Source organism: Lissotriton vulgaris, unplaced genomic scaffold (genome assembly GCF_964263255.1).
Source record: "Lissotriton vulgaris unplaced genomic scaffold, aLisVul1.2 SCAFFOLD_220, whole genome shotgun sequence".
Lineage (NCBI taxonomy): Eukaryota > Metazoa > Chordata > Amphibia > Caudata > Salamandridae > Lissotriton > Lissotriton vulgaris.
Window position 1 is genome coordinate 1,384,467 of NW_028248788.1, and position 25,888 is coordinate 1,410,354.

Here is a 25,888-nt window from a genome sequence, read left to right on the forward strand (position 1 = left end):
AAGCCCCGGACATGAAGTCCAGAGCCCCGCTGTCAAGGAGAGTCCAGTCGTAGCCCCACGCTGATGTCAAGGCCCCGGACATGAAGTCCAGAGCCCCGCTGTCAAGGAGAGTCCAGTCGTAGCCCCACGCTGATGTCGAAGCCCCGGACATGAAGTCCAGAGCCCCGCGGTCAATGAGAGTCCAGTCATAGCCCCACGCTGATGTCAAAGCCCCGGACATGAAGTCCAGAGCCCCCCTGTCACGGAGAGTCCAGTCGTAGCCCCACGCTGATGTCAAAGCCCGGACATGAAGTCCAGAGCCCCGCTGTCAAGGAGAGTCCAGTCGTAGCCCCACGCTGATGTCAAAGCCCGGGACATGAAGTCCAGAGCCCGCTGTCAGGAGACTCCAGCCGTAGCCCCACGCTGATGTCAAAGCCCCGGACATGAACTCCACAGCCCTGGTGTGAAGGAGAGTCCAGTCGTAGCCCCGCGCTGATGTTAAAGCCCTGGACATGAAGTCCAGAGCCCCGCTGTCAAGGAGAGTCGAGCCGTAGCCCCACGCTGATGTCAAAGCCCCGGACAGGATGTCCAGAGCCCCGTGTCAAGGAGAGTCCAGTCATGGCCTCACACTGATGTCAAAGCCCGGACATTAAGTCCAGAGCCCCGCTGTCGAGGAGAGTCCAGTCCAGTCGTAGCCCCACGCTGATGTCAAAGCCCGAACATGAAGTCCAGAGCCCCGCGGTCAAGGAGAGTCTAGTCGTAGCCCCACGCTGATGTTAAAGCCCCGGACATGAAGTCCAGAGCCCCGCTGTCAATGAGAGTCCAGCCGTAGCCCCACACTGATGTCAAAGCCACGGACATGAAGTCCAGAGCCCCGCTGTCAAGGAGAGTCCAGTCGTAGCCCCACTCTGATGTCAAAGCCCCGGACATGAAGTCCAGAGCCCCGCTCTCAAGGAGGGTCCAGTCGTAGCCCCACGCTGATGTCAAAGCCCCGGACATGAAGTCCAGAGCCCCGCTGTCGAGGGGAGTCCAGTCGTACCCCACGCTGACGGCAAAGCCCGGACATGAAGTCCTGAGCCCCGCTGTCGAGGAGAGTCCAGTCGTAGCCCCACACTGATGTCAAAGCCCCGTACATGAAGTCAAGAGCCCCGCTGTCAAGGAGAGTCCAGTCGTAGCCCCACACTGCTGTCAAAGCCCGGACATGAAGTCCAGAGCCCCGCTGTCAAGGAGAGTCCAGCCGTAGCCCCACACTGATGTCAAAGCCCGGACATGAAGTCCAGAGCCCGCTGTCAGGAGAGTCCAGTCGTAGCCCCACGCTGATGTCAAAGCCCCGGACATGAGGTCAAGAGCCCCGCTGTCAAGGAGAGTCCAGTCGTAGCCCCACGCTGATGTCAAAGCCCCGGACATGAAGTTCAGAGCCCCGCTGTCAAGGAGAGTCCAGTCATAGCCCCACGCTGATGTCAAAGCCCCGGACATGAGGTCAAGAGCTCCGCTGTCAAGGAGAGTCCAGTCGTAGCCCCACGCTGATGTCAAAGCCCGGACATGAAGTCCAGAGCCCCGCTGTCAAGGAGAGTCCAGTCGTAGCCCCACACTGCTGTCAAAGCCCGGGACATGAACTCCAGAGCCCCGCTGTCAAGGAGAGTCCAGTCGTAGCCCCACACTGCTGTCAAAGCCCGGGACATGAAGTCCAGAGCCCCGCTGTCAAGGAGAGTCCAGTCGTACCCTACGCTGATGTCAAAGCCCCGGACATGAAGTCCAGAGCCCCACTGTCAAGGAGAGTCCAGTCGTAGCCCCACAATGATGTCAAAGCCCCGGACATGAAGTCCAGAGCCCCGCTGTCAAGGAGAGTCCAGTCGTAGCCCCACGCTGATGTCAAAGCCCCGGACATGAAGTCCAGAGCCCCGCTGTCAAGGAGAGTCCAGTCGTAGCCCCACGCTGATGTCAAAGCCCCGGACATGAAGTCCAGAGCCCCGCGGTCAATAAGAGTCCAGTCATAGCCCCACGCTGATGTCAAAGCCCCGGACATGAAGTCCAGAGCCCCGGTGTGAAGGAGAGTCCAGTCGTAGCCCCGCGCTGATGTTAAAGCCCCGGACATGAAGTCCAGAGCCCGCTGTCAAGGAGAGTCCAGTCGTAGCCCCACGCTGATGTCAAGGCCCCGGACATGAAGTCCAGAGCCCCGCTGTCAAGGAGAGTCCAGTCGTAGCCCCACGCTGATGTCGAAGCCCCGGACATGAAGTCCAGAGCCCCGCGGTCAATGAGAGTCCAGTCATAGCCCCACGCTGATGTCAAAGCCCCGGACATGAAGTCCAGAGCCCCCCTGTCACGGAGAGTCCAGTCGTAGCCCCACGCTGATGTCAAAGCCCGGACATGAAGTCCAGAGCCCCGCTGTCAAGGAGAGTCCAGTCGTAGCCCCACGCTGATGTCAAAGCCCGGGACATGAAGTCCAGAGCCCGCTGTCAGGAGACTCCAGCCGTAGCCCCACGCTGATGTCAAAGCCCCGGACATGAACTCCACAGCCCTGGTGTGAAGGAGAGTCCAGTCGTAGCCCCGCGCTGATGTTAAAGCCCCGGACATGAAGTCCAGAGCCCCGCTGTCAAGGAGAGTCGAGCCGTAGCCCCACGCTGATGTCAAAGCCCCGGACAGGATGTCCAGAGCCCCGTGTCAAGGAGAGTCCAGTCATGGCCTCACACTGATGTCAAAGCCCGGACATGAAGTCCAGAGCCCCGCTGTCGAGGAGAGTCCAGTCCAGTCGTAGCCCCACGCTGATGTCAAAGCCCGAACATGAAGTCCAGAGCCCCGCGGTCAAGGAGAGTCTAGTCGTAGCCCCACGCTGATGTTAAAGCCCCGGACATGAAGTCCAGAGCCCCGCTGTCAATGAGAGTCCAGCCGTAGCCCCACACTGATGTCAAAGCCACGGACATGAAGTCCAGAGCCCCGCTGTCAAGGAGAGTCCAGTCGTAGCCCCACTCTGATGTCAAAGCCCCGGACATGAAGTCCAGAGCCCCGCTCTCAAGGAGGGTCCAGTCGTAGCCCCACGCTGATGTCAAAGCCCCGGACATGAAGTCCAGAGCCCCGCTGTCGAGGGGAGTCCAGTCGTACCCCACGCTGACGGCAAAGCCCGGACATGAAGTCCTGAGCCCCGCTGTCGAGGAGAGTCCAGTCGTAGCCCCACACTGATGTCAAAGCCCCGTACATGAAGTCAAGAGCCCCGCTGTCAAGGAGAGTCCAGTCGTAGCCCCACACTGCTGTCAAAGCCCGGACATGAAGTCCAGAGCCCCGCTGTCAAGGAGAGTCCAGCCGTAGCCCCACACTGATGTCAAAGCCCGGACATGAAGTCCAGAGCCCGCTGTCAGGAGAGTCCAGTCGTAGCCCCACGCTGATGTCAAAGCCCCGGACATGAGGTCAAGAGCCCCGCTGTCAAGGAGAGTCCAGTCGTAGCCCCACGCTGATGTCAAAGCCCCGGACATGAAGTTCAGAGCCCCGCTGTCAAGGAGAGTCCAGTCATAGCCCCACGCTGATGTCAAAGCCCCGGACATGAGGTCAAGAGCTCCGCTGTCAAGGAGAGTCCAGTCGTAGCCCCACGCTGATGTCAAAGCCCGGACATGAAGTCCAGAGCCCCGCTGTCAAGGAGAGTCCAGTCGTAGCCCCACACTGCTGTCAAAGCCCGGGACATGAACTCCAGAGCCCCGCTGTCAAGGAGAGTCCAGTCGTAGCCCCACACTGCTGTCAAAGCCCGGGACATGAAGTCCAGAGCCCCGCTGTCAAGGAGAGTCCAGTCGTACCCTACGCTGATGTCAAAGCCCCGGACATGAAGTCCAGAGCCCCACTGTCAAGGAGAGTCCAGTCGTAGCCCCACAATGATGTCAAAGCCCCGGACATGAAGTCCAGAGCCCCGCTGTCAAGGAGAGTCCAGTCGTAGCCCCACGCTGATGTCAAAGCCCCGGACATGAAGTCCAGAGCCCCGCTGTCAAGGAGAGTCCAGTCGTAGCCCCACGCTGATGTCAAAGCCCCGGACATGAAGTCCAGAGCCCCGCGGTCAATAAGAGTCCAGTCATAGCCCCACGCTGATGTCAAAGCCCCGGACATGAAGTCCAGAGCCCCGGTGTGAAGGAGAGTCCAGTCGTAGCCCCGCGCTGATGTTAAAGCCCCGGACATGAAGTCCAGAGCCCGCTGTCAAGGAGAGTCGAGTCGTAGCCCCACGCTGATGTCAAAGCCCCGGACAGGACGTCCAGAGCCCCGTGTCAAGGAGAGTCCAGTCATGGCCTCACACTGATGTCAAAGCCCGGACATGAAGTCCAGAGCCCCGCTGTCGAGGAGAGTCCAGTCGTAGCCCCACACTGAGGTCAAAGCCCCGGACATAAAGTCCAGAGCCCCGCAGTCAAGGAGAGTCCAGTCGTAGCCCCACGCTGATGTCAAAGCCCCGGACATGAAGTCCAGAGCCCTGCTGTCAAGTAGACTCCAGCCGTAGCCCCACACTGATATCAAAGCCCGGGACATGAAGTCCAGAGCCCGCCGTCAGGAGAGTCCAGTCGTAGCCCCGCGCTGATATCAAAGCCCGGGACATGAAGTCCAGAGCCCCGCTGTCAAGGAGAGTCCAGTCGTAGCCCCACGCTGATGTCAAAGCCCGGGACCTGAAGTCCAGAGCCCGCTGTCAGGAGACTCCAGCCGTAGCCCCACGCTGATATCAAAGCCCGGGACATGAAGTCCAGAGCCCGCTGTCAGGAGAGTCCAGTTGTAGCGCCACGCTGATATCAAAGCCCGGGACATAAAGTCCAGAGCCCCACTGTCAAGGAGAGTCCAGTCGTAGCCCCACACTGATGTCAAAGCCCCTGACAGGAGGTCCAGAGCCCCGTGTCAAGGAGAGTCCAGTCGTGGCCTCACGCTGATGTTAAAGCCCCGGACATGAAGTTCAGAGCCCCGCTGTCAAGGAGAGTCCAGCCGTAGCCCCACACTGATGTCAAAGCCCCGGGACACGAAGTCCAGAACCCGCTGTCAAGGAGAGTCCAGCCGTAGCCCCACACTGATATCAAAGCCCGGGAAATGAAGTCCAGAGCCCGCTGTCAGGAGAGTCCAGTCGTAGCCCCACACTGATGTCAAAGCCCCAGACATGAAGTCCAGAGCCCCGCTGTCAAGGAGAGTCCAGTCGTAGCCCCACGCTGATGTCAAAGCCCCGGACATGAACTACACAGCCCCGCTGTCAAGGAGAGTCCAGTCGTAGCCCCACGCTGATGTCAAAGCCCCGGACATGAACTCCACAGCCCCGCTGTCAAGGAGAGTCCAGTCGTAGCCCCACGCTGATGTCAAAGCCCCGGACATGAACTCCACAGCCCCGCTGTCAAGGAGAGTCCAGTCGTAGCCCCACGCTGATGTCAAAGCCCCGGACATGAAATCCAGAGCCCCGCGGTCAAGAAGAGTCCAGCCGTAGCCCCACACTGATTCAAAGCCCCGGACATGAAGTCCAGAGCCCCGCGGTCAAGGAGAGTCCAGCCGTAGCCCCACACTGATGTCAAAGCCCCAGACATGAAGTCCATAGCCCCGCTGTCAAGGAGAGTCCAGTCGTAGCCCCACGCTGATGTCAAAGCCCCGGACATGAAGTTCAGAGCCCCGCTGTCAAGGACAGTCCAGTCAAAGCCCCACGCTGATGTCAAAGCCCCGGACATGAAGTCCAGAGCCCCGCTGTCAAGGAGAGTCCAGTCGTACCCCACGCTGATGTTAAAGCCCCGGACATGAAGTCCAGAGCCCCGCTGTCAAGGAGAGTCCAGTCGTAGCCCCACGCTGATGTCAAAGCCCCGGACATGAAGTCCAGAGCCCCGCTGTCAAGGAGAGTCCAGTCGTAGCCCCACGCTGATGTCAAAGCCCCGGACATGAAGTCCAGAGCCCCGCTGACCAGGAGAGTCCAGTCGTACCCCACGCTGATGTCAAAGCACGGACATGAAGTCCAGAGCCCCGCTGTCAAGGAGAGTCCACTCGTACCCCACGCTGATGTCAAAGCCCCGGACATGAAGTCCAGAGGCCTGCTGTCAAGGAGAGTCCAGTCGTACCCCACGCTGATGTCAAAGCACGGACATGAAGTCCAGAGCCCCGCTGTCAAGGAGAGTCCAGTCGTAGCCCCACACTGCTGTCAAAGCCCGGGACATGAACTCCAGAGCCCTGCTGTCAAGGAGAGTCCAGTCGTAGCCCCACGCTGATGTCAAAGCCCCGGACATGAAGTCCAGAGCCCCGCGGTCAATGAGAGTCCAGTCATAGCCCCACGCTGATGTCAAAGCCCCGGACATGAAGTCCAGAGCCCCGCTGTCAAGGAGAGTCGAGTCATAGCCCCACGTTGATGTCAAAGCCCCGGACAGGACGTCCAGAGCCCCGTGTCAAGGAGAGTCCAGTCATGGCCTCACACTGATGTCAAAGCCCGGACATGAAGTCCAGAGCCCCGCTGTCGAGGAGAGTCCAGTCGTAGCCCCACACTGATGTCAAAGCCCCGGACATAAAGTCCAGAGCCCCGCAGTCAAGGAGAGTCCAGTCGTAGCCCATGCTGATGTCAAAGCCCCGGACATGAAGTCCAGAGCCCGCTGTCAGGAGAGTCCAGTCGTAGCCCCACGCTGATATCAAAGCCCGGGACATGAAGTCCAGAGCCCCGCTGTCAAGGAGAGTCCAGTCGTAGCCCCACGCTGATGTCAAAGCCCGGGACATGAAGTCCAGAGCCCGCTGTCAGGAGACTCCAGCCGTAGCCCCACGCTGATATCAAAGCCCGGGACATGAAGTCCAGAGCCCGCTGTCAGGAGAGTCCAGTTGTAGCGCCACGCTGATATCAAAGCCCGGGACATAAAGTCCAGAGCCCCACTGTCAAGGAGAGTCCAGTCGTAGCCCCACACTGATGTCAAAGCCCCGGACAGGACGTCCAGAGCCCCGTGTCAAGGAGAGTCCAGTCGTGACCTCACGCTGATGTTAAAGCCCCGGACATGAAGTTCAGAGCCCCGTTGTCAAGGAGAGTCCAGCCGTAGCCCCACGCTGATGTCAAAGCCCCGGGACACGAAGTCCAGAGCCCGCTGTCAAGGAGAGTCCAGCCGTAGCCCCACACTGATATCAAAGCCCGGGAAATGAAGTCCAGAGCCCGCTGTCAGGAGAGTCCAGCCGTAGCCCCACACTGATATCAAAGCCCGGGAAATGAAGTCCAGAGCCCGCTGTCAGGAGAGTCCAGTCGTAGCCCCACGCTGATGTCAAAGCCCCGGACATGAAGTCCAGAACCCGCTGTCAAGGAGAGTCCAGTCGTAGCCCCACACTGATGTCAAAGCCCCGGACATGAACTCCACAGCCCCGCTGTCAAGGAGAGTCCAGTCGTAGCCCCACGCTGATGTCAAAGCCCCGGACATGAAGTCCAGAGCCCCGCGGTCAAGGAGAGTCCAGTCATAGCCCCACGCTGATGTCAAAGCCCCGGACATGAAGTCCAGAACCCGCTGTCAAGGAGAGTCCAGTCGTAGCCCCACACTGATGTCAAAGCCCCGGACATGAACTCCACAGCCCCGCTGTCCAGGAGAGTCCAGTCGTAGCCCCACGCTGATATCAAAGCCCAGGACAGGAGGTCCGTTCACTCATATAGCGCCTTGTGAGCAGAGAGTGCTTTACAGAACCCCTTTCTTTCACGGGGGCTGTATAGGGCCTTGAGACCCTCTGGGTATGTAGCGCGCTATATAAATTATTAGACTTTGACTTTGGAGTGATCTCAGTCGAGTTGAGGCAGATTTACAAGTGATCTGTGGGGAGATGAGCCGTCATCGGAGGGAGCTCTAGGTACAGAGAGGTCAGTGACTCAGTTTGACGTTCACTCATATAGCGCCTTCTGAGCAGAGAGTGCTTTACACAACCCCTTTCTTTCACGGGGGTAGTGGAGAGATCTCAGTCGGGGTGAGGCAGATTTACAAGTGATCTGTGGGGAGATGAGCGGTCATTGGAAGGGACCTCTTGGTACAGAGAGGTCAGTGACGCAGTTTGACGTTCACTCATATAGCGCCTTGTGAGCAGAGAGTGCTTTACAGAACCCCTTTCTTTCACGGGGAAGTGGAGAGATCTCAGTCGGGGTGAGGCAGATTTACAAGTGATCTGTGGGGAGATGAGCCGTCATCGGAGGGATCTTTTGGTACAGAGAGGTCAGTGACGCAGTTTGGCGTTCACTCATATAGTGCCTTGTGAGTAGAGAGTGCTTTAAAGAACCCCTTTCTTTCACGGGGGCAGTGGAGAGATCTCAGTCGGGGTGAGGCAGATTTACAAGTGATCTGTGGGGAGATGAGCGGTGATTGGAAGGGACCTCTAGGTACAAAGGGGTCAGTTCCGCAGTTTGACGTTCACTCATATAGCGCCTTGTGAGCAGGGAGTGCTTTACAGAACCCCTTTCTTTCACGGGGGCAGTGGAGAGATCTCAGTCGGGGTGAGGCAGATTCACAAGTGATCTGTGGGGAGATGAGCCGTCATCGGAGGGATCTTTTGGTACAGAGAGGTCAGTGACGCAGTTTGACGTTCACTCATATAGCGCCTTGTGAGCAGAGAGTGCTTTACAGAACCCCTTTCTTTCACAGGGCAGTGTAGAGATCTCAGACGGGGTGAGGCAGATTTACAAGTGATCTGTGGGGAGATGAGCCGTCATCGGAGGGACCTCTTGGCACAGAGAGGTCAGTGACGCAGTTTGACGTTCACTCATATAGCGCCTTGTGAGCAGAGAGTGCTTTAAAGCACCCCTTTCTTTCACAGGGGCAGTGGAGAGATCTCAGTCGTGGTGAGGCAGATTACAAGTGATCTGCGGGGAGATAAGCCGCCATCGTAGGGACCTCTTGGTACAGAGAGGTCAGTAATGCAGTTTGACATTCACTCATATAGCGCCTTGTGAGCAAAGAGTGCTTTACAGAACCCCTTTCTTTCACGGGGGCAGTGAAGAGATCTCAGTCGGGGTGAGGCAGATTTACAAGTGATCTGTGGGGAGATGGGCCGTCATCGGAGGGACCTCTTGGTACAGAGAGGTCAGTGATGCAGTTTGAAGTTCACTCATATAGCGCCTTGTTAGCAGAGAGTGCTTTAAAGAACCCCTTTCTTTCACGGGGGCAGTGAAGAGATCTCAGTCGACGTGAGGCAGATTTACAAGTGATCTGTGGGGAGATGAGCGGTCATTGGAAGGGACCTCTTGGTACAGAGAGGTCAGTGACGCAGTTTGACGTTCACTCATATAGCGCCTTGTGAGCAGAGAGTGCTTTACAGAACCCCTTTCTTTCACAGGGAAGTGGAGAGATCTCAGTCGGGGTGAGGCAGATTTACAAGTGATCTGTGGGGAGATTAGGCATCATCGGAGGGACCTCTAGGTGCAGAGAGGTCAGTGACGCAGTTTGACGCTCACTCATATAGCGCCTTGTGAGCAGAGAGTGCTTTAAAGAACCCCTTTCTTTCACGGGGGCAGTGGAGAGATCTCAGTCGGGGTGAGGCAGATTTACAAGTGATCTGTGGGGAGATGAGCCGTCATCGGAGGGACCTCTAGGTACAGAGAGGTCAGTGACGCAGTTTGACGTTCACTCATATAGCGCCTTGTGAGCAGAGAGTGCTTTACACAACCCCTTTATTTCACGGGGGCAGTGGAGAGATCTCAGTCGGGGTGAGGCAGATTTACAAGTGATCTGTGGGGAGATGAGCGGTGATTGGAAGGGACCTCTAGGTACAAAGGGGTCAGTTCCGCAGTTTGACGTTCACTCATATAGCGCCTTGTGAGCAGAGAGTGCTTTAAAGAACCCCTTTCTTTCACAGGGGCAGTGGAGAGATCTCAGTCGGGGTGAAGCAGATTTACAAGTGATCTGTGGGGAGATGAGCCGTCATCGGAGGGATCTTTTGGTACAGAGAGGTCAGTGACGCAGTTTGGCGTTCACTCATATAGTGCCTTGTGAGTAGAGAGTGCTTTAAAGAACCCCTTTCTTTCACGGGGGCAGTGGAGAGATCTCAGTCGGGGTGAGGCAGATTTACAAGTGATCTGTGGGGAGATGAGCGGTGATTGGAAGGGACCTCTAGGTACAAAGGGGTCAGTTCCGCAGTTTGACGTTCACTCATATAGCGCCTTGTGAGCAGAGAGTGCTTTAAAGAACCCCTTTCTTTCACAGGGGCAGTGGAGAGATCTCAGTCGGGGTGAAGCAGATTTACAAGTGATCTGTGGGGAGATGAGCCATCATCGGCGGGACCTCTTGGTACAGAGAGGTCAGTGACGCAGTTTGGAGTTCACTCATATAGCGCCTTGTTAGCAGAGAGTGCTTTAAAGAACCCCTTTCTTTCACGGGGCAGTGGAGTGATCTCAGTCGGGGTGAGGCAGATTTACAAGTGATCTGTGGGGAGATGAGCGGTCATTGGAAGGGACCTCTAGGTACAAAGAGGTCAGTTCCGCAGTTTGACGTTCACTCATATAGCTCCTTGTGAGCAGAGAGTGCTTTACAGAACTGCTTTCTTTCACGGGGGCAGTGGAGAGATCTCAGTCGAGTTGAGGCAGATTTACAAGTGATCTGTGGGGAGATTAGGCATCATCGGAGGGAGCTCTAGGTACAGAGAGGTCAGTGACGCAGTTTGACGCTCACTCATATAGCGCCTTGTGAGCAGAGAGTGCTTTAAAGAACCCCTTTCTTTCACGGGGGCAGTGGAGAGATCTCAGTCGGGGTGAGGCAGATTTACAAGTGATCTGTGGGGAGATGAGGGGTCACTGCTGAAAAACACCTCTAGATATTGTTCTGGGTCAATGGGGGAGGGGGAAACTCGAGTCACTGCTCCAAGTGGGGGGGGGGGGGTAGCAGAGGAGGCTTACAGGCAAAACTACTTCCCTGCAAAGTTAATGTGAGGGTGCAGCCAGCGGTCCTGCATCCAGCAGTGACGAATGAACACAAACTTTAAAATAAAGAAGTGTAACATCTAGAAGGGACACGGAGGCGCTAGATGTATGAGAGTAGGATCTGCTTCCTATGGTTACCCCCACTTTTTGCTGATGTTTCACTGTTTTTGACTTAGACTGGCTGAGATCCTGCTATCCAGGACCCCAGTCTAGCTTATTTCTCCTCTAAATTGATTGCATGTACTTTAGGTAGACTCCAGTTTGGATTCTGGGGTACCCTTATAAGTCCCCAGTATATGGTATACTATGTGCCCAGGACATAGGTACCCCAGAGGCCTCCAGTGGCTGCAGCATGTATTATGCCACCCATGGGAGACCATTCAAACTGACACAACAGGCCTGCTACAGCAGCCTGTATAAGGTGGTGCATGCACCCCTTACTTAGATATAGGTTACCTATATCTACCTTATATCACAACACATATAAACCTATCAGTCACCCCTATGGCAGGCCTTATCAATTCTGAAGGCAGGGAGCTGGGTTTTATGTGAGAGGAAGCCCATGCACGAGCAGAGCCCCTCTGCAGCCTTCGGAATTTATTCGCAAGGTTGTTCTGTGATGCAGCCAACCATATACTCTTAAGTGCATTATAACCTCACTGTAAATGCTAACTTTGGAATGGCTGCATGGAAACATGTTGTTTTTAGTGTCAAACACCTTGGAATCATACCTCCCCGCCAGTCCCAGCGGGGGAGGTATGATTCCACCCTCCAAGAGGGAGAAAGATGACAGCACTGATACACCCGGTACCAGCTTTCTCTACCCTGGCATCACAAGATGGATGCTGCCAGCCACAGATATGCGTCTGCCCTCCTGCTGCTGGATGAAACTCTGGCAGGGGAGGCTGGACAATAGGTTTCCTTTCATAGGGAGGTGTGACCACCTCCCAGACAGGCTTTAGTGTATTGGGGCTGGGTGGGTGCACTCTGAGAGTGCTTTGATGTCTGCACTGGGGGCACATTTGGTGTCCCTGTCCATAGTCCAGCTCAAACAGGTTGCAGGAGCTGTTTGCCCCTCCTCTGGCGCAAAACTGGACAAAGGACATGGGTGTAGCCACCCCTCTGTCCTGACCCTCCTATAGGTGGGTCCCCAGAGTTTGTCCAACCCCTTCCTTGTTTATATATGTGTGGGTTACCCAAATATAGTCACTGGGACCTGGGTTCAGTAAGTACTAGGAGGAAGGGGTCCCAGTGTGGACAAGAAAAAATTTACACACTTAAATGAATTAATCAGAAAACAATCATTAGATCCACAGAGTTTTATTCACTGAGGGATCAGATGTAATGAATACACATAGCAAACAGTTAGCTGTACTCAAGGTCATACAGTGCCCCGGGAGGGAGGAAGGAAGTGATAAAAGTGAGGATAAGGGAGTAGTAGGATTATGTGACAGTAAAATCAAGCATTTGAAAATACGTTTGGCTGTAATTTATATAACAGCAACGGCCATAATAAAAATGGCGACCATTATTTAGAAAGGCATACTTCACAAGGTACAATTCATCTACACAATATTGGCGTGAGGTTGCCACAAAATAGAACAACAGTCGACGTTTCGACCCTCTTAACAATGCAGGTATTGATAATATCCTTGCTGCGGGGTCTTCATCAGGACCAGGGGATTGGGGCAGGTAACCTGGGATATGTTGGACATAAGTTTGAATTTGGTCCCAGTTGTCATAGAAGAACCACCGGGTTAGAAGTCCTCCATGTGGTCAATGATTAATTAAGGCAACGTCAATAGTCGGGCTGCACCGATCGCTTCATAGAGTACTCCCGCGGTGCTGGACAGATTTAAGGCATCGTGGGGAATGAATTCAAAGTTCGTTAGGTTCGGTAGGTTTGATTTAATCAGAGAGCTCCGTGCGGGTGTCGCCTACACTCGCACGGATCTCTCTGATTAAATCAAACCTAACGAACTTGACCACATGGAGGACTTCTAACCCGGTGTTTCTTCTATGACAACTGGGACCAAATTCAAACTTATGTCCAACATATCCCAGGTTACCTGCCCCAATCCCCTGGTCCTGATGAAGACCCCGCAGAAAGGATATTATCAATTCCTGCATTGTTAAGAGGGTCGAAACGTCGACTGTTGTTCTATTTTGTGGCAACCTCACGCCAATATTGTGTAGATGAATTGTACCTTGTGAAGTATGCCTTTCTAAATAATGGTCGCCATTTTTATTGTGGCCGTTGCTGTTATATAAATTACAGCCAAACGTATTTTCAAATGCTTGATTTTACTGTCACATAATCCTACTACTCCCTTATCCTCACTTTTATCACTTCCTTCCTCCCTCCCGGGGCACTGTATGACCTTGAGTGCAGCTAACTGTTTGCTATGTGTATTCATTACATCTGATCCCTCAGTGAATAAAACTCTGTGGATCTAATGATTGTTTTCTGATTAATTCATTTAAGTGTGTAAATTGTTTCTTGTCCACACTGGGACCCCTTCCTCCTAGTACCAACCCCTTCCTTGGGCATAAAGTAGGAACCCCTGGCTACAGCCCTTTAGATTTCACCTGGACTAAACTCTGCTACAATAACCAAGTATCCTTTGATGATCTACGCTCTTCTGGACGACTGAAGAATTTCCCTTGGAGTAAAGGAGTTACTTCCCTTCAAGGCAGGCACCTCTACGAATCTGACCGGTTTGCAACTACGCAGCTCCTGAAGGTCTCCAAGGAATTTGCAACACAGGAGGTGGGTTCCAGAGCTTCCCGAGGCTGATCCGTGCTCTCAGCAAACCTGAGACCTGCAGCCATTGTGGGGACTGTGCAACCCGAACCCCTGGATACCGTGCACATTTGTAGCAGCATTTGCTTTTTGGTGATGCCTGAGGCTCTGCTTTGGGCTACTTGTAGTGCAAGCCCCGAGCAGTGTTTCCACCGAAGGTTACTGGCCTACACTCCGCTAGTGTTCCGTGAGCTGGCGTTTTGTGATTCCTCTCAAGGTCCCTTCGCGATCCCAGGTCTGTCGACCTGTGGGTCCCTGTGAAGGTAACTTTGACTTTCTGTGGACTTTCCTGGTTTCTCCAGATGTGCCCTGACTCTCCATAGATTGGGGAGTCCCCAGAACCTTGCTGGTCCTCCCGAAGCATCTTTTTACTCACTTTGTGGGTTGCCGTTGCCAAGGCTTGTTGGTCTCCAATCTGGACACCGACCCCCCCAGCACTCGACATCCTTTGTGGGACAGCTGGCCTGTGGACTTTGGTCATCATCGACATCTCCTGGTCCCTGTGGCAGCAGAGTCAAGCTTCCATAGGATTGTACCGAGCTCGCGTTGTGTTGTCACACTGCACGCTTCCCCTGTGGGTCCCCCGTGTCACTCCCTTGGGTGGGTCCTTGGGGTCCCAGCGATTCTACGTGCTCTAGGCACTGTGTCTAGTCAAGTCCTGGTTGTTATACCACTTTCTTAGTATATGGTTTGGCCTCCCCCTGGAGCCCGCTGTGTATTGTACTATTTACTGTTGTTCTAGTGATTTATTATTGTGCGCTTTGTTCTCTAATCTCATAAAGAGGTTAGTAGAGAGTGTTTAGTAATAAATACATATATTTTATATATATACCGGTGTGGTTCTCCTTTCGTTTGGTCATTCAAGAGATTATAATCTGGTAAAACAAGCTGCTTTACACTCCATCAAGACTTGGCCTGAAGGCTGGTCTCCATAGCTACCACTAGGATAGCTTTCTATATGTGTTGTCTTTAACCCCTTGGCTGCGGTGGTAATTCCGCCGCAGCCAATGGCGTGTGCTCCATCATGAGCACACGCCGCCCATTGCTCGTGACGGGGTAGTTCCGTCATAAGCACGGAACGGGTTGAACCTGCCATCAATAAGAGTCGTTTGGACTGGCGCAAGGTGCCCACTCGAATAGTGGACAGTATATGCCAGTCCAACTTCTCACACTAGAGAGACGAGCCAGGAACGTGAGGAGAGGGCTGGGAGACCCGGCCATGGGTATATTTAGCAGTGTGGTCCGGTGGGGGCCGGTGGCCTTCCGTCTCCCCAGCCTCTCTGTGCATTGCCTCCTCAGGCCTGTCTGTTGCCCAGTGCCCTCCATGCTTTCCGTGCAGCAGATGCATTGGGGAGGGGTGAACCCCTTCGTGCAGCGTGCATGCCAGGCTCTCCACTCCTCTCCCCCCAGCCCCCAGAGTTCAGAGCCCACCCTCCAGGTCAGCGCCCGGTGCGGCTGCACCGGTCGCACCACGTTAAAGCCGGCCCTGCACAGACCGGGGCCAGTCAGACCAGCTCCTTGGGCACTGCCTGCCAGCCCTTTGGGCACTGCCTCTTACACAGTTCACCTTTGTGGAGTTCACGGTTCATCTGATACGTGTTGGACTTGCTCCACATTTCAACGCTGACGTCACGTCATGCACCCCCAGGGGCCCCGTCCTCACGTGCACCGCTCCTGTGCCGCACTGAGGTGTAATTAATTCACTTCCACCAGGGAGGCCCCTGGTACACGAGGAGTGATTTGTAATTAAGATTTACCTGCAGATGTCAGGAAAGTGGAAGCCCTGCAGCGTTTCCTGTCATGCCTGAGTCACGAGGCGGGGCTGGGGCGGAGCCTGGACCTGTGGGCGGGGCCATCCCAGCCAAGCCTGTTCCCGAAAGAAGCCCTCCTCCCGTCCTTTTAATTACATGCCCGTGAAAGGACACTTTAAATGCAGGCGACAATGGTACTCAAGTTCACCAGGTTCCATTGTTATCAACCTTCGAAGGATGAACCGCCAAGTCGGCCGGTGACGCCAGGAACCAACAGAATGGACACAGATCTCTGCAGCAGGCACATTAAGCAAACGAACTTCCTTGCTAGCCTCATTTAGCTGCATCGTAAGGCTCCCTGACGTTCTTTCAATAAGCATTGGTAAAGACAGTGTCAGCAAGGCCCTAAAAGCTAGGGGTGGGTGTAACTCACATCATTTACTGTAGCAAATGTACGCGTGATTATGGTAACCCAGCATTAGGCGCTATTTTCTTAACCTAAAAGGAAGCCTTGCATCCACAATGGACTTCAGGACGGATTTTTCGCTGAGAAAATAGCGCTAAGTGCAAAAGAAGCCGAGCAGCAGCTCTCGCTAAATTCGCTGCTCCTGTAGTAGGATTTTTTTTTGCCAAATTACTCCTAATTATGCAAACAGGCGTAATTGTGTAATGTTCGGCAATTTCGAATCAAGTAACACATTTCTCTGTTGCAATTAAAATATCGCTCAGGCCTAGTAAAATGGCCTCATCTGGGGATTGAGGGTCTGCAGATGAGGTCCGCGACTCTGCTGACGTGTCCCTGATGTCCGGTGTCCCTGAGAAGCTAAGGGTCGTTGATTCGGACGGTCCATATCCGCGAGGAGCAGTGACCCTGAGGACTGGTGTCCCTGCAGGACGGCGTCCCTCAGGGTTGCCGACTTGAGGCACGGTGTCCTTGAGGGTGGAATTCCCAACCCTTCTTTCCTCTTATAGTGCCTAGACTGCGTTTAGCAGGAGTAGCGCCTCCACGGGCAGCTCCTTAAAGAGAGCGGAGGAGCGTCACCCCACTTAACCCTTTCCGTGCTGATGACGGAACCGCTCCGTCATCAGCTGCGGTGGCGCTGTGCTGATGACGGAGCGGTTCAGTCATGGCCCGACCAATGCGCCTGCGCGGTGCGGATTCCACGCCTGTGCTGGGCGTTCCATTGAGCGGGCAAGGCCATGACGGAACCGCTCCGTCATGAGCACAGCTCAACCGTGGCTGGTGATGGAGCAGTTCCGTCACCAGCATGTGCGCGCCGCGCGGCCCCCCGCCCCCTTAGCGATGCGGCGGAATAGCCGCCGCAGCGAAGGTGTTAAATGCCCTCCCAAAGCCCAGGGATGAAAAAGAAAATGGAACTTCATGACCATGTTATTGCTCATCACCCCGTCCTGAACAGAGTGACAGGAAGGGGCGGGGCCTGCTGAGTGGCAGCAGGGAGGAGGGTGTGCAGAGGGCTGCCGCTGCACTGTTTCAGGTGTGCTTTTCCCTATGGCTGTCCGTCTTGCGATGGCCAGCCAGACATGTGCACTTTAAACTTCTCAACCCAGCTGTCTTAGAGAGCACGTGCAGGCCTCCAGAGTGCTGGGGAGCACCAAGAGAGGCCGACCCCTCCAATCAGGACGCTGCTCTCATGCTTGTTCACCGCATGTGACCAGCGCAGGGATTGGTCAATGGAGTTTGCTGGTGCCCGCCCTTCAGCCGACAGCAGAAGTTCGGAGCGAGGAGGACGTGTAAGGTAAGGGGTTTTTTTATATTCCTCCCCCCATCCCATCCACCCTGTAGACGCCAGCCGCCACTGAGCGCCTCAGCCATAGGGCTAACTTACCATGGCGACGAAGTGCAGGAGACTCATGCCCGGCTTGTTCGCCTTTGTGTCGGCCAGCTTCAGCAGCGATGAAATGTGGAACCCAGCGGCGTTCCCTGCGTATCCCCCCTGTGAGGTAAAGAGAGGCGTCAGTAATATGACAAAGCCCTGCGCCGGGCATTAATGAAAGACATGAGGGGTGAGTACAGAGGGCTGAGGAGGTGTATACAGGGGAGTGAGGTATACCGAGGCGTGAAGAGGTGTATACATGGGCTCAGGTGTAGGGAGAGGAGAATAGGTGTGTACATGGGCTGAGGTAGAGATAAACGCTAAAATAACCAGGTTTTCAGTTCCTTAGGGAAGATAGATAAGGTAGCAAAGCATCTCAGAGACTCAGGACGGGTGTTCCATAGCCCAGGGCCTAAGAAGGAGAAAGACTGATCACCCATCTGGGTGCATCTGACCCTAGGTACTCTGAAAGGGCTCAAGCACAGGGTATGGGGGTGGTAGGGAACCTCCTGTTTATGAAGGTGCCGAGGATGAAGCAAAGTGCTTTGAAAGTGATTCCCTTGTAAGCTGTGAGCCAGTGAAGCTTGTCCGCTGTGAGCCAGTGACGCTTGTCCGCTGTGAGCCAGTGAAGCTTGTCCTGTGTGAGCCAGTGAGGCTTGTCCGCTGTGAGCAGTGAAGCTTGTCCGCTGTGAGCCAGTGAAGCTTGTCTGCTGTGAGCCAGTGAAGCTTGTCCAATGTGAGCCAGTGAAGCTTGTCTGCTGTGAGCCAGTGAAGGTTGTCTGCTGTGAGCCAGTGAAGGTTGTCTGCTGTGAGCCAGTGAAGCTTGTCCAATGTGAGCCACTGAAGCTTGTCCGCTGTGAGCCAGTGAAGCTTGTCTGCTGTGAGCCAGTGAGGCTTGTCCGCTGTGAGCCAATGAAGCTTGTCCGCTGTGAGCCAGTTAAGCTTGTCCGCTGTGAGCCAGTGAAGCTTGTCAGCTGTGAGCCAGTGAAGCTTGTCCGCTCTGAGCCAGTGAGGCTTGTCTGCTGTGAGCCAGTGAGGCTTGTCTGCTGTGAGCCAGTGAGGCTTGTCCGCTGTGAGCCAGTGAAGCTTATCCGCTGTGAGCCAGTGAGGCTTGTCTGCTCTGAGCCAGTGAGGCTTGTCTGCTGTGAGCCAGTGAGGCTTGTCCGCTGTGAGCCAGTGAAGCTTATCCGCTGTGAGCCAGTGAAGCTTGTCCGCTCTGAGCCAGTGAGGCTTGTCTGCTGTGAGCCAGTGAGGCTTGTCCGCTGTGAGCCAGTGAAGCTTATCCGCTGTGAGCCAGTGAAGCTTGTCTGCTGTGAGCCAGTGAAGCTTGTCAGCTGTGAGCCAGTGAAGCTTGTTTGGTGTGAGCCAGTGAGGCTTGTCCGCTCTGACCCAGTGAGGCTTGTCCGCTGTGAACAGTGAAGCTTGTCAGCTGTGAGCCAGTGAAGCTTGTCTGCTGTGAGCCAGTGAAGCTTATCCACTGTGAGCCAGTGAAGCTTGTCTGCTGTGAGCCAGTGAAGGTTGTCTGCTGTGAGCCAGTGAAGCTTGTCCAATGTGAGCCACTGAAGCTTGTCCGCTGTGAGCCAGTGAAGCTTGTCTGCTGTGAGCCAGTGAAGCTTATCCGCTGTGAGCCAGTGAAGCTTGTCCTGTGTGAGCCAGTGAGGCTTGTCCGCTGTGAGCAGTGAAGCTTGTCCGCTGTGAGCCAGTGAAGCTTGTCTGCTGTGAGCCAGTGAAGCTTATCCGCTGTGAGCCAGTGAAGCTTGTCCGCTGTGAGCCAGTGAAGCTTGTTTGGTGTGAGCCAGTGAGGCTTGTCTGCTGTGAGCCAGTGAAGCTTGTCTGCTGTGAGCCAGTGACGATTGTCCGCTGTGAGCCAGTGAAGCTTGTCTGCTGTGAGCCAGTGACGCTTGTCCACTGTGAGCCAGTGAAGCTTGTCCGCTGTGAGCCAGCGACGCTTGTCCGCTATGAGCCATTGAAACTTGTCTGCTGTGAGCCAGTGAAGCTTGTCCACTGTGAGCCAGCGATGCCTGTCCGCTGTGAGCCAATAAAGCTTGTCCACTGTGAGCCAGTGAAGCTTGTACGCTGTGAGCCACTAAAGCTTGTCCGCTGTGAGCCAGTGAAGCTTGTCTGCTGTGAGCCAGTAAAGCTTATCCGCTGTGAGCCAGTGAAGCTTGTCTGCTGTGAGCCAGTGAAGCTTGTCAGCTGTGAGCCAGTGAAGTTTGTTTGGTGTGAGCCAGTGAGGCTTGTCCGCTCTGAGCCAGTGAGGCTTGTCCGCTGTGAGCAGTGAAGCTTGTCAGCTGTGAGCCAGTGAGGCTTGTCCGCTGTGAGCCAGTGAAGCTTGTCCGCTGTGAGCCAGTGAAGCTTGTCCTATGTGAGCCAGTGAGGCTTGTCCGCTGTGAGAAGTGAAGCTTGTCCGCTGTGAGCCAGTGAAGCTTGTCCGCTGTGAGCCAGTGAAGCTTGTCAGCAGTGAGCCAGTGAAGCTTGTTTGGTGTGAGCCAGTGAGGCTTGTCCGCTGTGAGCCAGTGAGGCTTGTCCGCTGTGAGCAGTGAAGCTTGTCTGCTGTGAGCCAGTGAGGCTTGTCCGCTGTGAGCCAGTGACGCTTGTTCGCTGTTAGCCAGTGAAGCTTGTCCGCTGTGAGCCAGTGAGGCTTGTCCGCTGTGAGCCAGTGAGGCTTGTCCGCTGTGAGCAGTGGCGCTTGTCCTCTGTGAGCCAGTGAAGCTTGTCCGCTGTGAGCCAGTGAAGCTTGTCCGCTGTGAGCCAGTGACGCTTGTCCGCAGTGAGCCAGTGCAGCTTGTCCACTGTGAGCCAGCGACGCTTGTCCGCTGTGAGCCATTGAAGTTTGTCCGCTGTGAGCCATTGAAACTTGTCCGCTGTGAGCCAGTGAAGCTTGTCCACTGTGAGCCAGCGACGGATGTATGACGTTACAACGCATACTTTTACTCCGCATACCATTACAACGCAGTATTCACAACGCATACCACTACAACGCATAGCGCTTTGGGGTGCTGGATAGTGGTAAGTATAATTTACTATTCTAACTCCAGTCCCCGTGGACCCTAGGGAAGGTGTTGGATAGTAAATTAAACTTACCTCTTATCCTAGAGCACCCCCCAGCGCTATGCGTTGTAATGGTATGCGTTGTAATGCCTGCGTTGTAGTGGTAGTGCGTTGTAAAAAATGCGTTGTAACAGGTGAATACCGCCAGCAACGCTTGTCCGCTCTGAGCCAGTGAAGCTTGTCCGCTGTGAGCCAGTGAAGCTTGTCCGCTGTGAGCCAGTGAGGCTTGTCCGCTGTGAGCTAGTGAAGCTTGCTGAGGAGTTTATAGGGAGATGAAACAAGAGCCTAGTGGCAGAGTTCCGAACTACCTGAATGCATCTTATTAGCAGGAGTGGTATACATGGTCTGAGGTGTGCATGTGGTTGAGGAGGTGTACACATGGGCAGAGGTATACAGCGGGATGAGGTGTTTACAGGATGCATACACAGAGTGGTTTGGAGATGTATACAGGGGGAGAGGGGGGTGCATACATGGAGTGGGGGTGTATACAGGGGGAGAGGGGTGTATACATGGAGTGGGGGTGTATACAGGGGGAGAGGGGTGCATACATGGAGTGGGGGTGTATACAGGGGGAGAGAGGTGTATACATGGAGATGGGGTGTATACAGGGTGAGAGGGGTGTATACAGGGGGAGAGGGAGGGTGCATACATGGAGTGGGGTGTATACAGGGGGAGAGGGGTGTATACATGGAGTGGGGGTGTATACAGGGGGAGAGGGGGTGTATACATGGAGTGGGGATGTATACAGGGGGAGAGGGGTGTATACATGGAGTGGGGGTGTATACAGGGGGAGAGGGGTGCATACATGGAGTGGGGGTGTATACAGGGGGAGAGAGGTGTATACATGGAGATGGGGTGTATACAGGGTGAGAGGGGTGTATACAGGGGGAGAGGGGGGGTGCATACATGGAGTGGGGTGTATACAGGGGGAGAGGGGTGTATACATTGAGTGGGGGTGTATACAGGGGGAGAGGGGTGCATACATGGAGTGGGGGTGTATACAGGGGAGAGAGGTGTATACATGGAGATGGGGTGTATACAGGGTGAGAGGGGTGTATACAGGGGAGAGGGGGGGTGCATACATGGGGTGGGGTGTATACAGGGGGAGAGGGTGTATACAGCCACCGTTGACATCAGATCCCTGCTCGACAACGGGGAAACAGTGGCCCTCATCCTCCTGGACCTCTCTGCAGCGTTCAACACTGTCTGCCACCGCACACTAGTGCAGCACCTCAGCAACATCGGAATCCAAGAGAAGGCACTGGAGTGGATCATCTCGTTCCTAGCCGGAAGAACCCAGAAAGTCCGCTTCCCCCCATTCAGATCTGAGGCCACCGAAGTCATCTGCGGCGTACCACAGGGATCATCACTCAGCCCCACCCTCTTCAATGTGTACATGAGCCCGCTCGCTGCCATCGCACGCCAACACAACCTCAACATCATCTCCTACGCTGACGATACCCAGCTGATCCTCTCCCTCACCAACGACCCCGCCACCGCCAGAACCAGCCTACATGAAGGGATGAAAGACGTCGCCAAGTGGATGAAGAACAGCCGTCTGAAACTGAACTCAGACAAAACGGAAGTCCTCATCCTTGGATCATCGCCCTCCGCCTGGGACGACTCCTGGCACCGCCCCCAGCCAACGGACCACGCACGCAACCTGGGCTTCATCCTGGACTCTTCCCTCTCGATGACCAGACAAGTCAACGCCGTCTCCTCATCGTGCTTCAACACCCTGCGTATGCTCCGTAAGATCTTCCGCTGGATCCCCACCGAGACCAGGAAGACCGTCACCCAGGCACTCGTCACCAGCCGACTGGACTACGGGAACACCCTCTACGCCGGAACCACAGCCAAACTCCAGAAAAGACTCCAACGCATCCAGAACGCCTCCACACGACTCGTCCTGGACATCCCCCGACGCAGCCACATCTCCGGCCACCTGAGGGACCTGCACTGGCTCCCCATCAGCAACAGGATCATGTTCAGGCTCCTCACCCACGCACACAAGGCTCTCCGCGACCTGGGCCCCAAGTACCTCAACGACCGCCTGACCTTCTACGCACCCACCCACCAGCTACGATTGACCAACCTTGCCCTCGCTGCCGTTCCACGCATCCGCAGAGCCACCGCCGGAGGAAGGTCCTTCTCCTACCTGGCAGCCAAGACCTGGAACTCCCTCCCCACCCACCTTCGGCGAACCCAGGACCATCTCTCCTTCAGGAAGCAGCTCAAGACCTGGCTGTTCACGCAGTAATGTACCCCTCTCTCCCAGCGCCTTGAGACCCTTCCGGGTGAGTAGCGAGCTATACAAATGCTATTGATTGATTGATTGATGGAGTGGGGGTGTATACAGGGGGAGAGGGGTGTATACGTGGAGTGGGGGTGTATACAGGGGGAGAGGGGTGTATACATGGAGTGGGGGTGTATACAGGGGGAGAGGGGGTGCATACAGGGAGTGGAGGTGTATAAAGGGGGAGAGGGGGTGTATACATGGAGTGGGGGTGTATACAGGGGGAGAGGGGGTGCATACAGGGAGTGGGGGTGTATACAGGGGGAGAGGGGGTGCATACATGGAGTGGGGTGTATACAGGGGGAGAGGGGGTGCATACATGGAGTGGGGGTGTATACAGGGGGAGAGGGGTGTATACATGGAGTGGGGATGTATACAGGGGGAGAGTGGGTGCATACAGGGAGTGGAGGTGTATACAGGGGGAGAGGGGGTGTATACATGGAGTGGGGTGTATACAGGGGGAGAGGGGGGTGCATACATGGAGTGGGGGTCTATACAGGGGGAGAGGGGGTGTATACATGGAGTGGGGGTGTATATAGGGGGAGAGGGGTGTATACATGGAGTGGGGGTGTATACAGGAGGAGAGGGGTGTATACATGGAGTGGGGGTGTATACAGGGGGAGAGGGGTGTATACATGGTGTGGGGGTGTATACAGGGGGAGAGGGGGTGCATACATGGAGTGGGGGTGTATACAGGGGGAGAGGGGTGTATACATGGAGTGGGGGTGTATACAGGGGAGAGGGGGTGTATACATGGAGTGGGGGTGTATACAGGGGGAGAGGGGTGTATACATGGAGTGGGGGTGTATACAGGGGGAGAGGGGTGTATACATGGAGTGGGGGTGTATACAGGGGGAGAGGGGGTGCATACATGGAGTGGAGGTGTATACAGGGAGAGAGGGGTGTATACATGGAGTGGGAATGTATACAGGGGGAGAGGGGGTCTATACATGGAGTGGGGGTGTATATAGGGGGAGAGGGGGTGCATACAGGGAGTGGGGGTGTATACAGGGGGAGAGGGGGTGTATACATGGAGTGGGGGTGTATACAGGTGGAGAGGGGGTGTATACATGGAGTGGGGGTGTATACAGGGGTAAGACGGCGTACGCAGGGCATGAGGAGGTGTATCCAGGCGGGTGAGCAGTGTACACAGGGTGTGAGGGTGACACAGAGCACTGCTGGTGTGTGCACTTGTGAGCAGGCCTCGCACACTCACCGCATTCATGAAGTTTCCCGCCTTCAGCACCAGCCTCAGGACCACGTGCAGCTCAGAGCAGGCCAGGATCTCTGCAAACAGGAAGTGGAAAATGTGAGAGAGAACTCTGGGAGAGAACTGGAGAGCCCACTGTGTACATCCCACTTACAGGCCCCAGAATGCCACTGTACATTGACATGTAACAGACCCATACAGACCCCCGTGCACATCCAGCTTACAGACCCACCACAGCCCACGGCCAGGAGGCCTGCAGCTTACAGACCCATCACGGGGTGACAAATGCAAAAGAACAATTGATGGACAGAATGCAGAACAATGTCATTCATTCACCCCAGTACAGAGATCTGGGCTTAAATCCAACGTTCTTTAGCTCACTCAGCCACCCCAGTTCAGACATGGCCATATGCAAATCAGTCTGACCCTGTGCCTCATGGGAACAGTCCAGCCGGAACTGCCAGGCCAGGTCTTCCCTGAACCAGAATCAAGTATCCTAGGACCGGTTTCTGGGTAAGACCCTTCATCAGCCAGGCTAGCTTGAGTACAGTGGCATGGAGAGCACGAGACTCACGTCTGGGCAGACCCTGCCAACTTCACTTTGTCCACCTGCATGGACCATGTCTGAAGATGAGCACCAGGCTGTCCTAGGACAGTGGCTAAGGTGGAAGGATGAGGAGAGGTATGTCTGAATAACTGCAAAGACCACTTGAGGGGACCATGTCTGCTGATGAGCCACCAGAACTTGAGATGTGTAGGCACTCTTTGATTTGCAGCAAGAGATGCACGAGCACTCTTTGATTCGCTGTGGAAGATGCACAAGCACTTTGATTCTCTGCAGGAGATGGGAAACAACACTTACAACGCAACTTTTACAAGGCACTACCTTTACAACGAAACTTTTACAACGCAAGATCCATTACAACGCATGTCTTTACAACACAACCATTACAACGCATGTCACTACAACGCATACCACTACAACGCATACCTTTACAACGCAGTCATTACAACGCATACCATTACAACGCATACCTACACTATCCAACACTTACCCTAGTGTTGCACCCCCTGGAGTTAGAATAGTAATTTTTACCCCTACACTATCCAATACTTACCATACATGCAATGTAATGGTATGCGTTGTAATGCTATGCGTTGTAAATGTAGTCTGCGTTGTAGTAGAATGCGTTGTAAAGGTAGTTTTAAAGATTTCGTTGTAATGGCATGCGTTGTAAGGGAATGCATTGTAATGGATGTTGCGGTGTAAAAAATGTGTTGTAAAGGTATGCGTTGTAAAAGTATGCGTTGTAACGACATACATCCGCAGGAGATGCACAAGCACTCTTAGATCCGCTGCGGGAGATGCACGAGCACTCCGATTCTCTGCGGGAGATTCACAAGCACTCTTTGATTCGCTGCGGGAGATGCACAAGCACTCTTTGATTCTCAGCGGGAGATGCACGAGCACTCTTTGATTCTCAGCGGGAGATGCACGAGCACTCTTTAATTCTCAACAGGAGGTGCACGAGCACTCTTTGATTCGCTGCGGGAGATGAATGAGCACTCTGATTCTCTGTGGGAAACGCACGAGCACTCTTGGATTCGCTGCAGGAGATGCACAAGCACACTTTTATTCGCTGCGGGAGATGCACGAGCACTCTTTGATTTTCATCAGGAGATGCACAAGCACTTTGACTCGCTGGGGGAGATGCACGAGCACTCTTTGATTCTCAGCGGGAGATGCTCGAGCAAAATTTGATTAGCGGCGGGAGGTGCACGAGCACTCTTTGATTCTCAGCAGGAGATGCACGAACACTTTTTGACTCGCTGCGGGAGATGCACGAGCACTCTGATTCTCAGCGGGAGATGCACGAGCACTCTTTGATTCTCAGCAGGAGATGCACGAGCACTCTTTGATTCGCTGCCAGAGATGCACGAGCACTCTTTGATTTTCAGTGGGAGATGCACAAGCACTCTTTGATTCTCAGCAGGAGATGCACGAGCACTCTTTGATTAGCTGCAGGAGATGCACGAGCACTCTGATTCTCAGTGGGAGATGCACAAGCACTCTTTGATTCTCAGCAGGAGATGCACAAGCACTCTTTGATTCACTGCAGGAGATGCAT

General features: G+C 54.7%; 1 protein-coding gene across 2 annotated transcripts in view; it reads right to left on the bottom strand.

Moving 5' to 3' along the window:
- Positions 1-25,888, bottom strand: part of LOC147663825 (uncharacterized) — a 227,180-nt gene that overhangs the window by 67,965 nt on the left and 133,327 nt on the right. For both annotated transcript variants that reach the window (XM_086950187.1, XM_086950186.1), the window contains exons 6-7: positions 23,766-23,836; positions 17,215-17,322 (exon numbers count right to left, since the gene is read on the bottom strand). In XM_086950187.1, the coding sequence (XP_086806313.1) occupies positions 17,215-17,322; positions 23,766-23,836 (179 nt within the window). The remainder of the gene's footprint in view (positions 1-17,214; positions 17,323-23,765; positions 23,837-25,888) is intronic.